Source organism: Engystomops pustulosus, chromosome 6 (genome assembly GCF_040894005.1).
Source record: "Engystomops pustulosus chromosome 6, aEngPut4.maternal, whole genome shotgun sequence".
Lineage (NCBI taxonomy): Eukaryota > Metazoa > Chordata > Amphibia > Anura > Leptodactylidae > Engystomops > Engystomops pustulosus.
In genome coordinates this window covers 98,212,303-98,231,902 of record NC_092416.1, presented here as the reverse complement: position 1 = coordinate 98,231,902, position 19,600 = coordinate 98,212,303, and the positions used below count along the sequence as shown (strand labels likewise).

General features: G+C 41.5%; 1 protein-coding gene across 3 annotated transcripts in view; it reads left to right on the top strand.

Annotated features, from left to right (window-relative positions):
* Positions 1 to 19,600, top strand: part of EMP3 (epithelial membrane protein 3 (MAM blood group)) — a 51,021-nt gene that overhangs the window by 19,299 nt on the left and 12,122 nt on the right. For all 3 annotated transcript variants that reach the window (XM_072110460.1, XM_072110459.1, XM_072110461.1), the window contains 2 exons: positions 4,209 to 4,307; positions 19,414 to 19,516. In XM_072110460.1, the coding sequence (XP_071966561.1) occupies positions 4,230 to 4,307; positions 19,414 to 19,516 (181 nt within the window). In that variant the 5' untranslated portion in view covers positions 4,209 to 4,229. The remainder of the gene's footprint in view (positions 1 to 4,208; positions 4,308 to 19,413; positions 19,517 to 19,600) is intronic.

The window sequence follows — 19,600 nt, the reverse complement described above, 5'->3', positions numbered from 1 at the left end:
AAAATATGAAGTTTCAGTCATGATTCAGTCATGATACGGAAATGCAGAACTTATCCAGCTAAAGCATGTTGCATGGGATTCATTTTTCTGGAGCTGAAAACGACAGGACTTTACTGCTGGATGATGCAGTAAATGTAAATATTCCTGTCTATATTGCTGTATAATCCTCTATAAGCATTAAGAATATCCCTGCACTACAGCAGCCTCACACAAATCTTTGGAGTTCCCTATGGCAGTTATTTCGAATTTCCATCTGTACCTAATAACGGCAGCCTCCTCTATAAGCCTTAGTGACCTGAAAAGGGAAATTGCTAATTTTTTTTAGAAGTTCTTGGCTAGCTGACTGACCCTGTAATAAGTAGTAACATCTCCGTTGGTCTGTTTTCTTTGAATAATGGCATCTGGGCATGTGACCCTGTTCTTATACTGTAGAGTCATCAGTCCAGCCGAGCCAATAACAGGCATGTCTACAGATGACATACATGTGTTTGCTAAGGGGTTGCAAGCTGCTTGATTGACTCCTTCAGAAGTCAATCAAGCAGTTTGAGGCTTTTTCAGCTTGGTTTTTTTTTCGGGTTTGGGGGTACCAAACCCATAAAATTTGGGATGGAGCCGGACTTTGCTGTTCATCTCCACTCATTACTAGTAAGATCAAATGCCCATTTCTTAACGAACTAATGATCACAATTCACAAGTACCAGCTTTGTATATTTCCTGCTATGAATATATGTTTATAATTTTGCCAAACCCTGACTACAAGCTGTGACCATTACAATAAAATTAATTTCTTTGTAGGATGGTGAGTTATGTCAAAGTTCATTCATTCTGCTCATTAAGATTAAAATAAAAAATATTTTAAATATGCAATTTATGTCAAATTCCAATTTGTTTGATCCAGTCCAGCAGCTTATGATTCAATGGAGCTCCTGCCAACAAACAGTCACATGTGCAAAGTGAGTGCTGGAGCTTACATAATGGGGAACAAGTATCTAATTTCCATAGCGCATGTGCAGTTTTGCAACCTTTTTTACACCTAAGACAACCTCTCTTCAACGTTCGCCATGGTCTAGTTTTTTGCAGTGTTCCCTGAGATATGAACCTGCTAAAAAGTGGGATTAGCTGAAGAGAACAGAATGGTTTAAAGGGAACCTCTCACCAGGAATTTCATTTTTAGCTGGTGACTGGGTTCCAGTAGCCTATGCTTTGCTGATTTTGAAAATGCCTTTGTCAGTATTCTGAATCATTTTAGTAGTTTATATAAGTTAAAATCACATTACTGGGGAGAGGGGGGGGGGCAGCTGCAGTCTGTGTGTGGCTGTATATCCTCATACATTCTTCCTGCCCACCCCTCCCCCCCCCCCCCGCCTGCTCAATGGACATGACAGGAAATGGGGAGGTGTGAGGGAGCTGCAGCCTGTGTGTGCCTGCGTTACTCGCCTCTCCTCCAAACTCATGCAGCTCCCTCACCTCTCCCTACTTCCTGTTATGTGTACAAAGCAGGCAGGGAGGGGTAGAGGGGAGGTAAGGTAGAGATGAAGGATGTATGAGGACATACAGGCCCATACAGACTGCAGCTGCCCATTTCCTCTGGGACTCACTACATGCTGCTTGCAGGGGATATAGGTAATGTAAATCAAACTATTATAAATTACTGACATAATGCAGAATTCTGACAAAGACAATGGCCAGCTAAAAATCACATTACTGGTGACAGGTCGCTTTAAGTAAAAGTGTGACAGAAGAGTAATTTCCAAAGCAAATCTGTTGCTATGCTATGCTGATTTTAAAAACACCTTTGTCAGTATTGTGAATTTACTTTTAAAACTTTATTTCACATTACCAGGCTCCCAGTCTGGTGAGCCCCTGGGGAAAAGGGGCGAGGGAGGGGCATCTATAGCAGCTTATGTGTCTGTGCTTCAGTATCCTCTCCTCCACAGTCTTGCAGCTCACTGCATTAAGCAGGTAGGGGGGGAGGGGGATGGTGTAGAGTAGAGTAGAGCAAGAATGCATGAGGCGACTGAGACACACACACATAGGCTGCTAATATGAAATAAAGTTTTATAAAAATGAATTAATTTATAATGCCGCCAAAGGCTTTTTTCAGCAATAGGCAATTGGAATTTGTCACCAGCTAGAAATTACATTTTTGGTAACAGTTTTAAGGTTTTACCCTATTTAATTAATAACACCCTCAAGAAGGGTATGAAGTATTTTTGTTAAATCTCACATATTTACTTACAAAAAAAATCACCTCCAGAGTAAAAAGCAAACCAGATAAAGTTTTACTACAGATGTTAGACTGCATAGTATCTAAAAACATGATTCTAGTGCCATATTAAAAAACATCTACCACCAGATTAGATGCTCATTACCTCCAGTGGATAATGCAAATGTTTCCAGCGTAATCCGGGGTGCCCGTAGTCCAATCCTAACATATACTGCCATACTGTAGTATATGGGGATTTTACTCCTCATTCATTACAATGTGCTGATAGCACATTGTAATGAATGGGTTAACCCGAAGATGCCTTGGGTCTTCGGAAGACCCGAGGCTGCCATGGCGACGGATCGCGGCTCCCCGATGACGCCCATGCGCCGCCATATTTTTGAAGCTGCCGGCAACTTCGCAGGTGGCAATCAGCGGGAAAACACCCGCGATCGGTGCTGGCACTATGCAATATGCAGCAAAGACTTACCGGCTATAGAGAGGGCTCAACCTGGCTCGACCGCACCCGGCATGTGAACCGCAAGAAGCTAAGGTGCGAAACCCTGGGTCGGGTAGTGACTTGGCGTCCTTGTGGATTTTACATTGCACAATTTTATCTGATTTTGGGTGAGTAGATTCGATAATAAACTACTGAACTTTTGGAACTGTCTACGCTATGTCCGCATTTTTTCTCTGTATAGTGGGAAATGCTACTAGGAGACTCTCAAGGACCAGAAATAGATTAATACTTTTCCTATAATAATATGAGGGGTGTGCATAAATTATGTTCCGACGGAGCAAGGAAGCGCTCGGCTAGCCGAACGGCGAGCACCTCCGGCTCATTTGCATAAAGTTTATAACTGCATATTTCGGGATAAAAGACGACCGGGAGCAGGAGGTCCCTATCACCCTTAAGGTAACGAACATATGTTTGGGGACAGTCTACCAACCCCAAATGTGGTGGTAGATGTCCTTTAAACCATACAAACACCAGGACAGTATTGTACATCCAGGTGAGAGGCACAACCGAGAAATGAAACAGAGAAGCGTGGTGGGGGAGTGTCGGCCAGAGCATACAGAGGAGTGCCGGCCCCCTCATGAATATAGCCGACTGCCAGTGGAACATTTAGTACAACTTTAAGGAACATTTAGTACAACATACATTAAAATAAATTTGACAGAAAGGGGCTGGGGAGAGGATTATGGGTGCCAGGTTTGGATGGGGGTCTTTTTGGGGGTGACAGCTCCTTTTTAAAGCACCATGATTTACTACAGCATCCTAGAGATTGCATGGGGTCAGAAGCAGAGCCTGTGTGATTGCAGCAGGTACCTGGCACGTTCTGACGGACGGGCTCCTGGTGGCCATGGTCTGTGTACTCATTGATCAAGTCTGTTTAACCCCTTAGACGTTTAGATCAGTAGTAACGGCAGCGTTTAAGATGCTCCCCCATGCATCAGCAGCACTGTGCCCTGGCAGCCAGAGGCCTTGTGGTCAGTGGCAGAACCTAATACACTGAGCGACAGCTGTATGCTGACATCCAGTACACGCTGCAATCTTATGGTATTGTGGTGTATAGAATTTTATATAAAAGGTTAATAAAATTCAATCAATAAATTGTAGGAACCCCAAATGAACACCACAAAATTGCAACTTTTTTTGCAAAAAAACTAGTCCCCAGCCAAGAAAAGCTAATTTTTTCATACATGAAAAATATTAAAAAGTTATGGCTTTGTAAAAAAAGAAAAAGATGGCTGTGTCCTGTAGGCCTGAGGGGGTTAAGGAAGGTTAAATTTTCACTACCACTTTTATTGTGCCATGAAAGGCATTGATTTCAACTGAAAATCATGGCAAACACAACTGTGGCTTTCAAACATATCTCAACCAAATGGTGGTCACAAAAGCACCCTGCTAAAATAAAGGTGCATACCTGTCATACAATGATGATGAACATATTCCTTGTTTATATACAAGATCATGTAATACTTTTTTCTTTTTTCATAGGGTGCCAGAGAATATTGGAAAATGAGTCTTCTACTCTTTGGTGTAACTGCCCTTCACATCACCATCTTGATCATCCTCTTCGTTGCTACTCTTGACAGTGTAAGAAAACAATATCAATAAACGCAAACAGAACTAAACATACTACCATCAGCGGGGAACCTACCATCAAAATGAAGAATGATAAACAAGGGGCACTTACTCAAAGATCTAAGCATGGTGGTTGTGGTGATTGTCTTATATCTGTTATCCATGGCCTACTGCCTGCTAAAATCAACTTGTTAAATATTCCTACAGCCAGGAGGACTAGGAGGGTTGCTACTAGAAACCCATGCTGCAGCTTCACAGGCTGTTACACTACTTAATCCCCCCCACTGCCTGCTGTAATGAGAAGAGGAAGTTTCATCACACAGTTGGTGTGGAAAGTAAACTTGCAGACTGTAACAGCCTGTGAAGCTGCAGCGTAACACCCCCCCCCCCCCCCCGCCCTGAGCCTTTATGGTTCATTAGCATAATTAGCAAAAAAGTCATTGATAACAAATATAAAAAGAATACCACAGTCACTGTGCCTGGATTTATGAGTTACCTTGGATTATCCATGCTTGATTTTGATTTGTTCTAATGGCATTTTCTGGCATAAAATGTAATTTTTATTAAGTGCATAACATGAAATTCTATATGGATTCCTGCTTGTCTGGCTGTTCATGTCGCCTCACTTGGCCATAATTTTGCCACTTCTTTTGTTCTCACGTACATAACCTTTCTCTGATCAGATGCGTACATTCCATATGATGTAGAAATGCTGGGCAGGGAGGGGGCGGGCAGATGGATCAGTCATCCAATCCTTCTATAATATCACATAACTAAAGACATGCTGGGCAGGATGGTTGTAGGTAAAGCCCACCCTGTGCCTTATGGCAATATGAAATACATCATACAGACGGAAAGGCAGAAAGAGAGCATCTAACATGACCTGTTTCCTATGTTGTGTGTTTTCAATATGCAAAGAGGCTAAACACACAGCTGAAATTGTGTGCTGGATCTGTAGATGAGATTTGCCTGAACAGCTTATGTATTGAACAAAGGGAAACCACAGAGAGAAGCCTCATATGGGAAGAAAATTGATGTACTATACTTAAACATGCAGTGAGAGGGGAGGGGGAACAATCTGCTGTGCCATTCTTCATAGGAATCCTGTGAACTAAATAACTTATTTTTTCTTTCAGAAATTGGCTGAAGGTGTGTAGGTTGTGCTAAGGATGTGAGTTGGGAAGTAAGAGTTCTCCTTACGGAGACTACCAATTAAGGCCACCATGTAGGCGTGTGGTGTCTTATAGGCATGGATGCTCCACGAGGGGAATTCTGGGAAAATATGCAAAGTTTTCCATAATGGGAAGGGACATTTCATAAGGCCTCTTGTAGGTCATGCTTGATGTCAAGGGAGCTGCCTTACAAGGTAGCTAAAAGAGGCATGGTTTTCCTTATCCCATCCTGTAAAACTTTGCATATATTTCTAGGGATGTGGTTGCTTTTTCAAACTTTTTAGAATAAATTAGTAAATAAGGTTCTGGTTATTCTAGCTCTCTTCTTTATGGATGATTATACTGAACTGTATTAAAATTAGGTTTAAATTCAATACAATGAATTCAATACAATGGCGCATTGTCTGGCGAGGATTCGGGTCTGCAAGGATTCACTAAGGTCGTGCGCCCGATATCCAGCAGGTGTCGCTGCTGCGCCGAGGTACACCGGAGTTCACCTTCTTTTTCCCAGTGCATGTAAGTGCTGCTCTTGTGATACAATGACGGAATGGCGGCCGCAGCACCCTTAGTAAATGTGCCCCAATGTGATAATCCATAAAGTAGAGAGCTAGAATAACCAGAACAAAATTGGCTATTAGTTTATATAGTCAGAAATTGTAGTTAGCAATGGAGAGAGAGTTTATCAAAGAACTAGTAAGGGGGGGGGGGGGGAGGCTAGAAGGACACAGACCGAGAACTGTATTTTAGAGACTGATTATCTATAATAATTATCAATATAAGTCTGCCTATCAAGACTGTAATGTTGGATCCAGAGCTGAAAATGTAAAATGTCTTTTTGATACTGAGCACTAATTGATTTACCTTTTTTAAAATAAATAATAAAAGTTATGTTTTAAGTGATCATTGGGTTAAATTGCAATGTGGACACCTGATCTGTATCATACAAAAGGGATGATTACCTGTATTTAGTACAGACTGTGTTATCATGTCTGGTTAGCGGTTCAAGCCAGTCATATTGACGAGTGCTACATTTGTATGAAACGTTAGTCTTTCACTTGTTCAATCAAATTATATCCTACATTTACCATAGTACAATGTGTATCTTATGACAGGTTTAGTATATAATAGTTCTTTATTGTTGAAAATTTTTCATATACATGTTATTTTCTCATATGGAAACTTCCTAGCTACAGTAAAACCCTTATTTTAAAATGTTGGGTCTCACTGTCTCAAATGTGTGAAAATTGAGTAATAATGTCAACAATGCCATAAGTCACATAAGGCACATGACCCTTTGCATTTGATGGCTCTATAGAGATCCATGAGAATTCTTAGTCTTAGCTGTCCTGCATTCCATATATAGTACAGTTATATTTGGTATTAAGTAGAGTTATTTATGACCTTTTCATACCATCGATTTACTGGAGTGCATTTTTGGAACATTTATGTCAGGCATCCGCAGTATGCACAATCATACAATTGAAGTGTACCCTGAAAAAAGTACAGTAGCAAACATTCAGGTATACAACTAATTGCTTATTTGGCAAACCTTCACAAACATGCAGAGAAAATATTCTTTATTTGCACTTAAATAGTTTAGAATACATATTTTACACATTTTTCACATTCTTCAGCCATTATGATTATGTTTGCTAACTGGTCATATAATTTGTGATCAAACTATGGATCAGCCCAAGGATTTTGCATATCAGCTGCATAGTGCAGGACTTCTTTTAAAGAATATGGTTACCAGATGGTCAAAAGAAAGCAAAGTTGGACTGCGTGATTGGAAAAATAGGATACATTTTACTATAAAAATATGGAATGTAAATGACATATTAAAAAGGTTATCTGAGAGTATCAATAAATTAGGGAAGAGCTGGGGCAGGCTTTATTAAAAAATAAATGTGTACTCCGTGTACCTCCTGAGATGTTGCTGTTTTCCTGTGCTGCGGTCCATCTGATCCGTCTGCTCTCTGGGAGTTTCCAGGCCGGCCACACCCATACGTCACCATATCTCGGCGCCTACAATGCTGAGGGATAGGGAGAGGTCAGCCACCTCTGCTGGCCGGAAGCTCTCCCAGCGCAGATTCCGTGCCCCTGTAAACAAACAGGGGTAAGTATCAGACGGAACGTGGCACGTCCAGGGGCCGGCTCCAGGTTCTAGTAGGCCCCTGGACGCCAGTGCCTCAGTGGGCCCCTTTACTATGCCTCCCAAATTCGAGTCAGAGAAAGTGACCCACGGCCCACTTTTGCCCCCTCCTGTTGCCCCACAGGAGGCAACAGCCATTTTCTTCATTGATGGAAGCGTAAGCTAATGTGTTTACATTTTCACACCTGCTTACACCTCTAGCAATGAAAGAAAACTCTTTCTAAGCAGCCAAACACATGAAAACACATGCAGTGTTATGCATACGTACAAATGTGTGCAGAAAACACTGTGGGCCACATTTATCAAAAGTAGTGCACTAAGTGCAATATGCCTGTGAAGTGTGCAGGATGCGGCACATTACAGAATACTGCCGCACGGTCTTCATTAATCTGGTACCTCATGCACTTTTTGGGAAGTGTCACCAACCTTTTTTTGGTGCACTGTTAACATAGAGGGGGTCATTTACTAAGGGCCCGATTCGCATTTTCCCGACGTGTTACCCGAATATTTCCGATTTGCGCCGATTTCCCCTGAATTGCCCCAGGATTTTGGCGCACGCGATCGGATTGTGGCGCATCGGCGCTGGCATGCATGCGATGGAAATCGGGGGGCATGGCCGAACAAAAACCCGACGGATTCGGAAAAACCGCCGCATTTAAAACAAAAAATCTGTCGCAGAGCTTGCACTTACCTTCACTTAGCCCGGCTCGGTGAACTCCAGTGCGTTCCGATGCTTTTCAGCGCAGCAGCGCCACGTGGTGGACGGCAGAGGAACTACCTTAGTGAATCCCGGCCAGACCCGAATCCAGCGCAGAGAACGCACCACTGGATCGCGAATGGACCGGGTAAGTAAATCTGCCCCAGAGTGTGCAACACAATCCTGTCGAGTTGCAGTAATAAATGTGGTGGGTCCGACTGCAGACACAAGTGCAAGCATTTTAGACATTCAGACAGAAAAGTGGCGCAAACACTTTAATATATGTGGCCCATGTGTGAACACACCTTCAGGGTTATTGTTTTAAAGGAAGGAGGGGGTCAACAGGAAGGGAGACATTGGAAAAGAGGTAGAACGGGTGGAACAGGGGTAAAATAGCAGGGGGCAGAAAGTGGACAATAATTTACACTGTAGGAGGGAGAAAATGAATGTCAGACATCAGCAGGTGTAATGATACAAGCCCTTTTAGACTACTCTGCATGGAAGGACTACAAAAGTAAGAGGTAGGCAGTGGCATAAGAACCTGACTGTCAGGGGCAAGACAGCAAAGGGTTAACTGACCAGACAGCGGCCTGACTCCTACCATGCTGTACTCCAGAGCCTCCTCACACAGGGTCATGGGGTCACCATACATCACTGCAGACAGAGGTGACAAGTTCAGCACATGCTGCCTCTGTCAGCATCCAGCCTGTCGTCCTCCGTGCACTTGCTTATAGACCGGCCAACCCCCGAACAGCGCTGGTGACTGGGAGGTTTTCACAGCGCCTACAGGAACCCGGGAAAACACAGCACAGGCAACACTGATGATGCAGAGAGTGACTGCTCTCTGCATCATTATTATATCATCGGGGAACACCTCCCCCCCCTCCAGTGGGCCCTGCCAGCACATGTGGGCCCCGGCACTTGCCCAGGTATGCCGGGTGCTGACGCCCGGCCTGGGCGCGGGACATCAACAGGGAGGGAAGAGGTGAATACACGTTTGTTGTTTTTTTTTGAAGCCCGTTCAAACCCATCCCTAATTTATTGATACTCTCAGATAACTCCTTTAACCGCATAAGGACGCAGCCATTTTATAGCTTAAGGCTCAGCCCCATTTTTTAGATTCTGACTTGCGTCGCTTTATATGGTTAATATTTAACACAAACCGCCACCTAAGGCAGTACAAAGAGTACCCATATCCGGACAGGAAATAAGAGTAAAACGTCACTTTTAATAATATCTGAATATAAGAAGTGGCAGTAGAAACACTACTAATTGCTCAACTTGAGGAAAAAAAGTGTTAAAAGCACAGGTGCCTAAAGCTAACAAAATGACAATATGGACCTGAGATCAAGCTGTAGGAGAAAAGTAGTGGTATAGACAAAGACCAATAATTTATTGGGACGGGAGTAGGGCTAGCGAGGGTACCTCCTTGGTGCACTACTGTGAGTGTATGCCCTAAATCAGAGTGCTAGAGGGTTAAGCTTAGTAAGCTGAGTGAACCATACCACGCGTATCTATAATGTAAAGGGTTATTATCATTTAAACCCGATGCATTAGGTTCAGTAGTATGCGATCAAGCATGATCACATTACATACCAAACCAAGCTATAACACTCAGCTTAGGTACCTATATGCTCACAGGATTTGTAATGTACCCTGCGCCAATCTCACTATTTGACCCTATGTAGATAAAGAATCTAAGGCACTAACTAGACCCTAGAACAGCTAAGCTGCCCCACATGGTCTAAAGAGTAAGCTTAAATAAACTAGAGATAGCCTAGGCGCTCCTGCTAATTAAAATGGACAGAAATTAGCCCCCCGACATGTCTCGCCGGATGACCGGCTTCATCAGGGGTCGGGCTTATAGTGCGTGTCGGCTCAGTAACGCCGAGTATATAAAGGAAAAAAACCCTCCCACATTCAGGTCAATAACCTACCCGCAGTGTGGACTAATGACCAGCCTCCGGATTCAAGCCCTCTGATTGGCCCAAGGAGGCCCATGGTGATTGTGCAGGTCTAGTCAGCTGTTCCCTCCTGTCAGCGGGAGGAGCGGAGCCCGATCGTCTAATCTGCGCATGTCAGGAGACTTAGTGCGCGTACAGAGGTCTCGATGTCTGCGCATGCCCAGCCACTTAGTGTAAATATGGACATCGAGTCACGGATCCCGATGGAGGTCCCGGGCCATCCATGCATCATAGCTGCGTAGTCGTCTCTCCGTCTGGGGGAACTGCACAGCCAGACCGGCTCAGACTGATATAGATGTCTGAGTATTTATAGGTGATAATGCCGGCCACTGTGGGCGGTAGGTGCACTTAAAAGTGCCCCTGCCGCTTCACCGTCGGCAGCTATAAATACGGCATAATTATCGCGGCATACTCCTAGGACCTAAGGTAAGTATTTTAATAAACTTGTTGGAAGGGGCCCATGTATGTGTCTTTATTGTGACTGTCACTCCACTATATTAAAAATAAGTTAGTAGGACTAAAAGGGCATGGCAGGATTGAGAGTAGTAAGATGGGGGCTACCTTTACATAGACCTGTATTGGACAGCAGGTCCAATTTTTTTGTTTTTGATGCTTTATATGGTTATAACATTTGAACACTGTTACTTATCAAAGCGATTCTGAGAATGTTTTTTCCCCACATGTTGTACATTTTAGTGGTAAATGTTTGCTGATAAGTTTTGCGTTTATTTACAAAAAAAGAAAAAATTACGAAATTCAAAATCATTGCATTTTTAGGCAGATAGATTTATCACCTAAATAAGTTGCTGAATAACATTTACCATATGTCTACTTTACATTTTCATAATTTTTGAAATGTCTGGATCATTTATTTTGATGTCGTGCGTCTTACAAATCGAATATCTGTTTTCCATTTTTTCAGAATTGAATATTTTGGGGATAAATACCGTTTTTGAATGAAATTTTACATATTTAACATCAAAACCCCCTATATAGCACCCCTCAAGCTATCAGAAAGAGCTTTTAGGAAGATTGTTAACCCCTTGAGATCTTCATAGTAATCAAATCAAAATGGAGGTGAAATTTAGAATGGTCAAATTTTGTCGGTTATACGTTCATATAGCGCTAAAATTTACACATATCCAAAAAATAAAACGAGAAAACCCATTCCACAATTTGTGCTGCAATTCCTCTGGAGTACAGAGACCCCCCACATGTTTCTGTTACTTGTTTTATGGGTGCACAGAGAGGTGCAGAAGGGGATGAGCGCCCTGCAGCTGCCAGTATTTTAGTTTTCCCATTGGTCCCTTTTGTAGGCTATAACATTTTCGCTTTTTCGTTATTGGGGCCATGTGATGTCATTTTTTTTGTGGGATGAGATGCTTTTTCCAGTGTTACCATTTTGGGGTTGTTATTCCCTATTGTTTAAAATTTAGGAACTTTTTTTGAGAGCAGGAGAAGCATCAATTCTGTACTGGATTTGTAACTTTTTTTTTTTGTGTTCACCATATAGCCTAATAATCATGTTATCTTTATTCAATGGTTCAATACGATTACAGGGATACCATACATGAATATTTTTTCTTACGTTTTACTAAATTTGTCAAATAAAACCCTAATGTGGGAAAAATCTATCATTTTTGCATTGCCGTTTTCCAAGTGGCATAACATTTTTTGGCTCTGGAGCTGGTTGATGGCTTGTTTTTTTTGGAACATGTTGTACCAGTATCATTCTGGAGTACATATGTTTTTTGATCACTTTTTGTTGCATTTTTTATTGCATAATTTTTGGCAGGCTTTTAACAGTTTTTTTTTTACAGCGTTCATCATGCAGGTTCAATAATGATTTACTTTACTTCTACGGGTTGCTACAGATGCAGTGATACTATATACAGTATGTGGGGTTTGTGTTATGATTTGGATTTTTTGGGGGGTTATATGTCTCTTTATATGTTATAAAGACCCCCCCAAAGGCAAGTTAAATGCCGTGGTCGTATTTAACAGGTTAAACAACCGCGATCGGGGCCCACTTCGACCGTGAGTGTTACACCGGGGTGACGGCTATTAGTTACAGCCGGCACCCCGTGTATCCCGATGCCGGTTTGGCTCAGATCTTGAACCGGTATCAGCTGTGCGTCCGATATATGGGATGCTGAGCGCTAAGTCACTGCACCCAGCCTCCGATATATTGGACGCAGAGCAATAAGGGGTTAATGGTGGTGTAGAAGTTATGTAAAGCCATTGCAACACCCCTGCCAATACAGTGGCAAGGGAATAGTTGCAAACAGTGTCCTCTCCAGGTTAGGAGTTGACAGAGGGAGTTGCGAACCTTCCAGTAAGGTTTCAGACCTGGACATCAGGTGTTAGCAGCGGTGGACCCTGCCTGTACAGCAACGGTTAAAGTTATGTGAACTATTATCCAATTGTATTTCTTTATGTACACTGGAGTGTGATTGGAGAGTGAGCCACCACCTGACCAGGAGTTTACAAAACCCCTGGACAGAAAGGGGCAAGGTCTCTTAGGCCCCTGACAAAGGAGCATTTCCTAGGCCCAAGCTCTCCCACGAGAGCACACGTAATACACCTTCCAGAACACACTGAGTGACCAGAGACAGTGTCTGTGCACCACTAGCACAGACACACAGCTAATCCCAGGACACATCTGGACACAGCTTCATCTCAGCCTTCATCTACTTCCAGGCTGGTGAACCTATCCCTGAGGACACTCTCCATGACCACTCCAGTAATCCGGAATCTTTCCAGTAATCCGGCATCTGTTTCAAGATAATTTTGGCCCATTGCCTACAGTTGTTACAATAAAGAACAGCAAGTTATTTTGCACAACGTCGCCTCCGTCTGTTCCCTGGATACGGCTATATCACCACGACGGGCTTCCCATTCATTACCCAGGGACATATATTACGGACACTAAGGGGTTGCGCCAGGATGAACCAGTACCTTAGCCTCTCCCTCCATATTTTCTTGCACACACCACCTGCTGGACACCTTCCAGGCTGTAGGACAGCCCTCCGGTCCCCATACCAAGCACTGTGACATCAGCGTGCCAAGGCCGCAACCGCCAACCACTCCAGTATTCTGGGCCCTGGCTGCCTCCAGGCCACCAGAAAAGGCTAGACCCCGGTGGGGGATGTTGCACCATTTTTACAATTTAAGGACACAGGGGTTGCTTTCACTCATTTCTCGCTCCCTGCCTTCAAAAATCTATAACTTTTTTATTTTTCCATGTAAAGAGCTGTGTGAGGGCTTTCTTTTTGCTTAACAAATTTTACTTATCCGTGGCATTATTTATTATTCTATGTTGTGTATTAGGAAGCTGGAAAAAAATTTCAAATGTGGAAAAATTGGAGAAAAAACGCATTCACGTCACATTCTTATAGGCTCAGTTTTTACGACTTTCACTGTGCGCAACAAATAACACCTCTACTTTATTCTTTGGTTTCGTACAATCACGGTGATACCAAATTTATAAAGTTTTTATTGCGTTTTAATACATTTTCAAATTCACCATCTTCTGACACTATTCACTTTTTAATACTTTGGTGGAGCTGTGTGAGGTGTTATTTTTTTCTAAATGAGCCTACTGCCATTTTGATGACTGTGCAACATTTTGATCACTTTTATTATATTTTTTATGTGATATAAAATGGTGTAAAAGTCACGTTTCAGACATTCGGGTGCTATTTTCCGTTATATGGTTCAACGCCGGCAATAACCTTTTTTATATTTTGATAGATCGGGCATTTTGAGACACAGATATACCTATTATGCCTGTGAATTTTACTGTTTATTACATTTTATATCAGTTCTAGGGAAAGGGAGATGATAAGCATTTTTAAGATTTTATTAATTTTATAATTTATGAAACTTTAAAAAAAAAAATTTCACTATTTCTTAGACCCTCTAGGGTACTTTAACCCTAGATGGTCCAATCGTTCCTACCATATACTGAAATACTTCTGTATTGCAGTATATTGTGTTTTTACATAGGCTTCATTACAATGAGCAACTGGCTCATTGCAACAAATCTCCTGAAACCATGCAGCCTCAGATCTGATAAAGACCCGAGGCTGTCATGGCAACCGATCGCCACCCCCCTTAATGACGTTCTATGACGATCTCAACAAAGATTTCGGCGCCCATGCAGTGCCGTCCTTTAAATGCCGCCAGTGCAAGCACTGGCGATGGATCTTTGCTGCATATTGCAGCCCTCTTTGTATACCCCTCATAGCTCTGTGTTAGATATATCCGTCTCAGAGCGTGAAGGGGTTAAAGTTTAATTTGGTTGCTGTGTTTTAACAGAATTTTTAGCAGTCAGATGTTGCTTTCAATGCACAGTTTAGAGTATTCAGAATGTTTAAAGTTTTAAATTACTGTCACAATACAGCATAGTTAGCTATGTTTTTCTTCTATAGGTTTCTCTATCAGACTGGAAAACTAATTCAAGAAAAAATTGCTGGCAAGATCAGGCTTTTCATTACAGATTTTGACCAACATGCCCTTAACCAACTATACTAACTATACTCAGAGGGTCATCGGCAAGGATTCTGCTAGGAAAATAGTGCAAGTTGTTTCTTTTTCCATGAAGTAGATAATACCATTTGTAGAAAAGGGAAGCCTAAAAGGATTAGAATGGGCATAGATTTCTCAGATGGAAACAAGCTCTCATGGTGGTTTTTTAGACAGTAAGGCACATGTATTAAAATACAAAGTTAGGTGGAAAGTCTTAAACTGCATTAGACCTAACAAAGAGTCTCTGACTGATTAATCTTTTGGATTTTAACTCTTTAAGGACCAGGCTATTTTCTCTTCTTGGTGTTTCCATTTTAACTTCCAATCTTTAAAAATCCATAACCTCTTATTTTTCTGTGTCAGAGCTGTATGACAACTTGTTTTCTGCAGAACAAATTGTACTTTCTACTATCAGTATTTAATATTCCATGCTGTATTCCAAGCGGTAAATATTCAAAATTAAATTGATGAAAAAACACGCATTTACGTTGTTTTCCTGAAGGTTCTGCTTTTACAGCTGGACATTTGTGACGCTGTGATACCTAACATGTTTATGATTTATTTTTTTTATTTTTATATTAGAAACAAGGGGTGATTTGAATGTTTTTTTTTTTTTTACTGTATTTGTAGACCCCATAAGGCAGTAATGGTGAATCTTTTTAGAAACCTTTTTAGAGTGCCCACTTAATTTAACTGTAATCTCTTAAGGACATACATGTATCATGTGCTGTCCTTAGGAGGTTAGGACTGTATAGTTTTATTTTTTGAATTTTCAAGGCTTTTGCTTTAGCCTTATGCTGCAAAGCCTTGTTTTCTCTATTAGAAAATTGGTATAAAATCCATAAAAATGTGGTGCAACACATTTAACTCTTTCGTTGCCAGAGGTTTCCCTACATGTTGCACTTTCAGTAGGCAGAACAACTGTTGCATTTTTGACATTTATAAACTGTTGCATTTTTGACATTTATGTTCATAAAAGCATAGAACATAAACAAGACCAAACCTCATATAACCAATTTATAAAAATATACTCATTTTGTGAAAGTAGACACCTGTCAATGTTTCAGCAGTTTATAGACATAGGTACCATCATTTTAATTTAAAGTGCCAGTGTTTTATAACCGTTTCATGCTACCTTGTCATTCACAGTACCTCGCTCCCCGCCAGCAGTGTGTGGTGAGTCCCGGGGGGGGACCTTCTCCAACCTCAAAGAGTTGCATGAGGAGACACAGGCTGCAGCAGCCCCCTGGGACTCACCACACCCGGCTTGCAGGGAGCCAGGTAATGTTAAATATGTTAGAAACTACTGTAATGATTCATAATGCTGGCAAAGGCATTTTTAAAATCAGCATACTCGTAGCATAAGATATTGGAAGAAGTCAACAGTAGAGATGAGCGAGCACTAAATTGCTCGGGTGCTCGTTACTCGAGCCGAACATTTCCCGATGCTCGAGTGCTCGTTTCGAGTAACGAGCCCCATTGAAATCAATGGGAGACCCGAGCATTTTTCAGTAAAATTATAAACTGAACAAGCACAGTGAAAGAACACAGTGCAGAACAGATTGCAGATGTTCGGGAACATCTGCGATCTGTTCCGGAGACACGCGTGCAGAACGGTGTTCTCCGCAATAGTATTTGAAGAACAATATGTGTGAAGAACAACTTGCAGATGTTTGGAAACATCTGCAAGTTGTTCTTCACACATATTGTTCTTCAAATACTATTGCGGAGAACACCGTTCTGCACGCGTGTCTCCGGGACATCTGCGATCTGCTCCGGAGACACGCGTGCAGAACGGTGTTCTCCGATATAGTATTTGAAGAACAATATGTGTAGAGAACAACTTGCAGATGTTGCCAAACATCTTCAATGTGTTCTTCACACATATTGTTCTTCAAATACTATTGCGGAGAACACCGTTCTGCACGTGTGTCTCCGGAACAGATTGCAGATGTTCCCGAACATCTGCAATCTGTTCTGCACTGTGTTCTTTCACTGTTTTCTTCAATTAAACAATTAAATTAAATGTTTTAATTGTATCTTTTTACTGTTCTTCACTTTTTTTTTTTAAATTAAATGCTCGTTATCGAGCAGGGCAAATACTCGTCCGAGCAACGAGCCGGTCCGAGTATGCTAATACTCGACCGAGCATCAAGCTCGGACGAGTATACTTGCTCATCACTAGTCAACAGCTAAAAATCACATTCCTGGTAACAGGTGCACTTTAAGTAGAGGTGATAAGCTTATAAGTTTATATTTAGCACAATCGACAAAGTCAACAAAAGTTTACACTCTATAAAATGCAAAAGCGAAGCGATATTTGGTCATCTCCAAATACAATGTTTCCCATGAAAATAAGACAATGGGGGTCATTTATCTTTATTTTTCTTTCTTTTTTGAGACATTTTTTGGTGCATTGCAATTTTTGCGCCTTTTAGGGAACATTTTGAAATGTCCGCCGGACATTTGTTTTTTGGCAGTAAGATTAATTTATGTTCTATTCCAGATGTGGTAAATGTCGCAAATTATATTTATCATTTCAAATTTATCAAATTTGTGACATTTTTTGGCGCAAAAAACTCCAGACTAAACCATACTTATGAAAAACGTAGAAAACAGAAAGAAGTGACTTGCGACATTTGGGCGACATATTTGCGACATTTGTAAGTTATGTCTCAAAAATCTTTTAAAAATCCCCCATTTAACACAAGGAAAAAGTGAGATTGATAAATTACCAAAGAATTGTGGTAACTTGCTAGTTTACTAACGGGGCTACTGGGGCGTGGAGTCCTTCTACCCAGATATCTTCAGCCCTTGCCTGAGAAGCCGGTGTTCTGTGCATGAGCAGAACGCAGGCCGCTGGCTGCGTCGTCTCTGGTCTGAAGCCTGAGCTATTGCGCATGCACAGAACGCTGGCTGGGGTTGTGTGCTTAAGATATCTGGGTAGGAGGATCAAGGAGGCTTTTGGGGCGTGGGAGTAGGTAAATCTGTGGTAAATAGGTAATAGGTAAATCTGTGGTGGTAGGTTTCCTTTAAATGAACCCTTCTTGTCAGGGTAGTTGCTTGTAACACATTTGCAGTGATTTTATCCGATAAAATCTTCATCCTTGTCACAACCTCTTGCAGCATATTAAAGATCTACTAATACTAATGTATGGCGTGGGGGAACTATAGCAATCACTGCCATTATTTCTTATTTTCAGGGGAGGCCTTATATTATTAAGTTTGAACAAAATTGTACTAGGTCTTAGGCCCCTTCTACACTCGCAAGTGTGATGCGGTGAACTCGCATCACACTCGCAACGCGTGCTGCCCGGCCAGAGCGCTGCAAACCGGAACAGCATGTCAGTTCAGTTCCGGTTTGCAGCTTTCGGGCTGGGAGATCCGGGAAGCACTCGTTGTGAGTGAAGAAGGGGCCTTATTCTCAGACTATGATGAGTATCAGCTATTCTAACAAAATGAACATTGTTTGAGCATCCTGCCATGTATAAAAATAATATTGTAAAATTACAACTAATGGGGCATCATCAAAGGATCAAGGGTAGTAACATATGTGCAACATTGCTATCCTGGATATAAAAGGATACTATCAGGTCTCAATGGTTAGCAAAATGGACATGCAAAATACACAATCTATAAACAACAACAATAAAGCTACACGCTTGGTTGGATTACAGAATAATTGTTATTATTTCATATTAAAAAAGTAACACAAAACATAAAACTATATATCACAATAACTAACAATGTACTGGGCCGTTGCACTTTAAGATATATTCCTCGTATCAAACCTTTGCAGGTGTAGCATAACTTAAATAAAATAGCTTTATAAAAGTTTAGTAAAAAAATCCAAAGGAATCCAACAGAAAGTCCAAAATGTCCAGATCTACAAATATATAAATTTATGTTAACAAATCATTAAAACGTGCTTCAGACACCATTATTTTTGGTCATGTGGTTGTTTATCTGGGTGGTATAATCGAATCTCTTGGGTATACCTCTGGTGAGTGTGTATATATGTATGTAAACTGATTTTACTTACCATCGGCGTCCCAGGGGAAGATTGGACAGAAAAGTCTTTCACTTCTCACATCGGCGTCTTTAGCTACTCACATGGACGATTGTTTCTGATCACATAATACGCACTGAATATAACAATGTTACAGCTTATGTGATTAGTAACAGACGTCTAAGTAGCGATAGATGCCTATGTGAGAAGTGGAAGACTTTTCTGTCTAATCTTCCCTAGGGACACTGATGGTAAGTAAAATCAGTTTACATACGTAAATTTACACTCACCAGAGGTTGCAGCGTATTGCCTCTCTCCTCACAGCCCTGCCAAGCTCACATTTAGGGGGGAGTGGGGTCCTAGGCAATGTATCCCACTGTATAGGCATACAGTGGGATAAGTCTGTCCCATACGTTTTAAGTACACACTGAAATCCTTCTGACGTGCCTTTACAACGCATGGCAAATAACATGGTGTGAACCCAGCCTTAAAGAGTTTGAATTTTCCCAATTGCAAAACTAATCTGCCTGAATCCTCATTTACTGTGTCAAATGAATGTGTAACCTAACTTTCATGTCTTTATTGTAAATCTAGTCTTGGTGGGTGCTTTCACAAGATGAGACTCTGAACCTATGGCATGACTGCATTTTCAACAACAGCTCAGAAAGCTGGGTCTGTACTTCAGTGTCTACGAATGGTAAGTTTTAGTCACATCAAACAAAACTTAATGGAACTTTTGTTTAACCGGTTAAGGGCCAGGTTGTTTTCATTTTTCACTCCC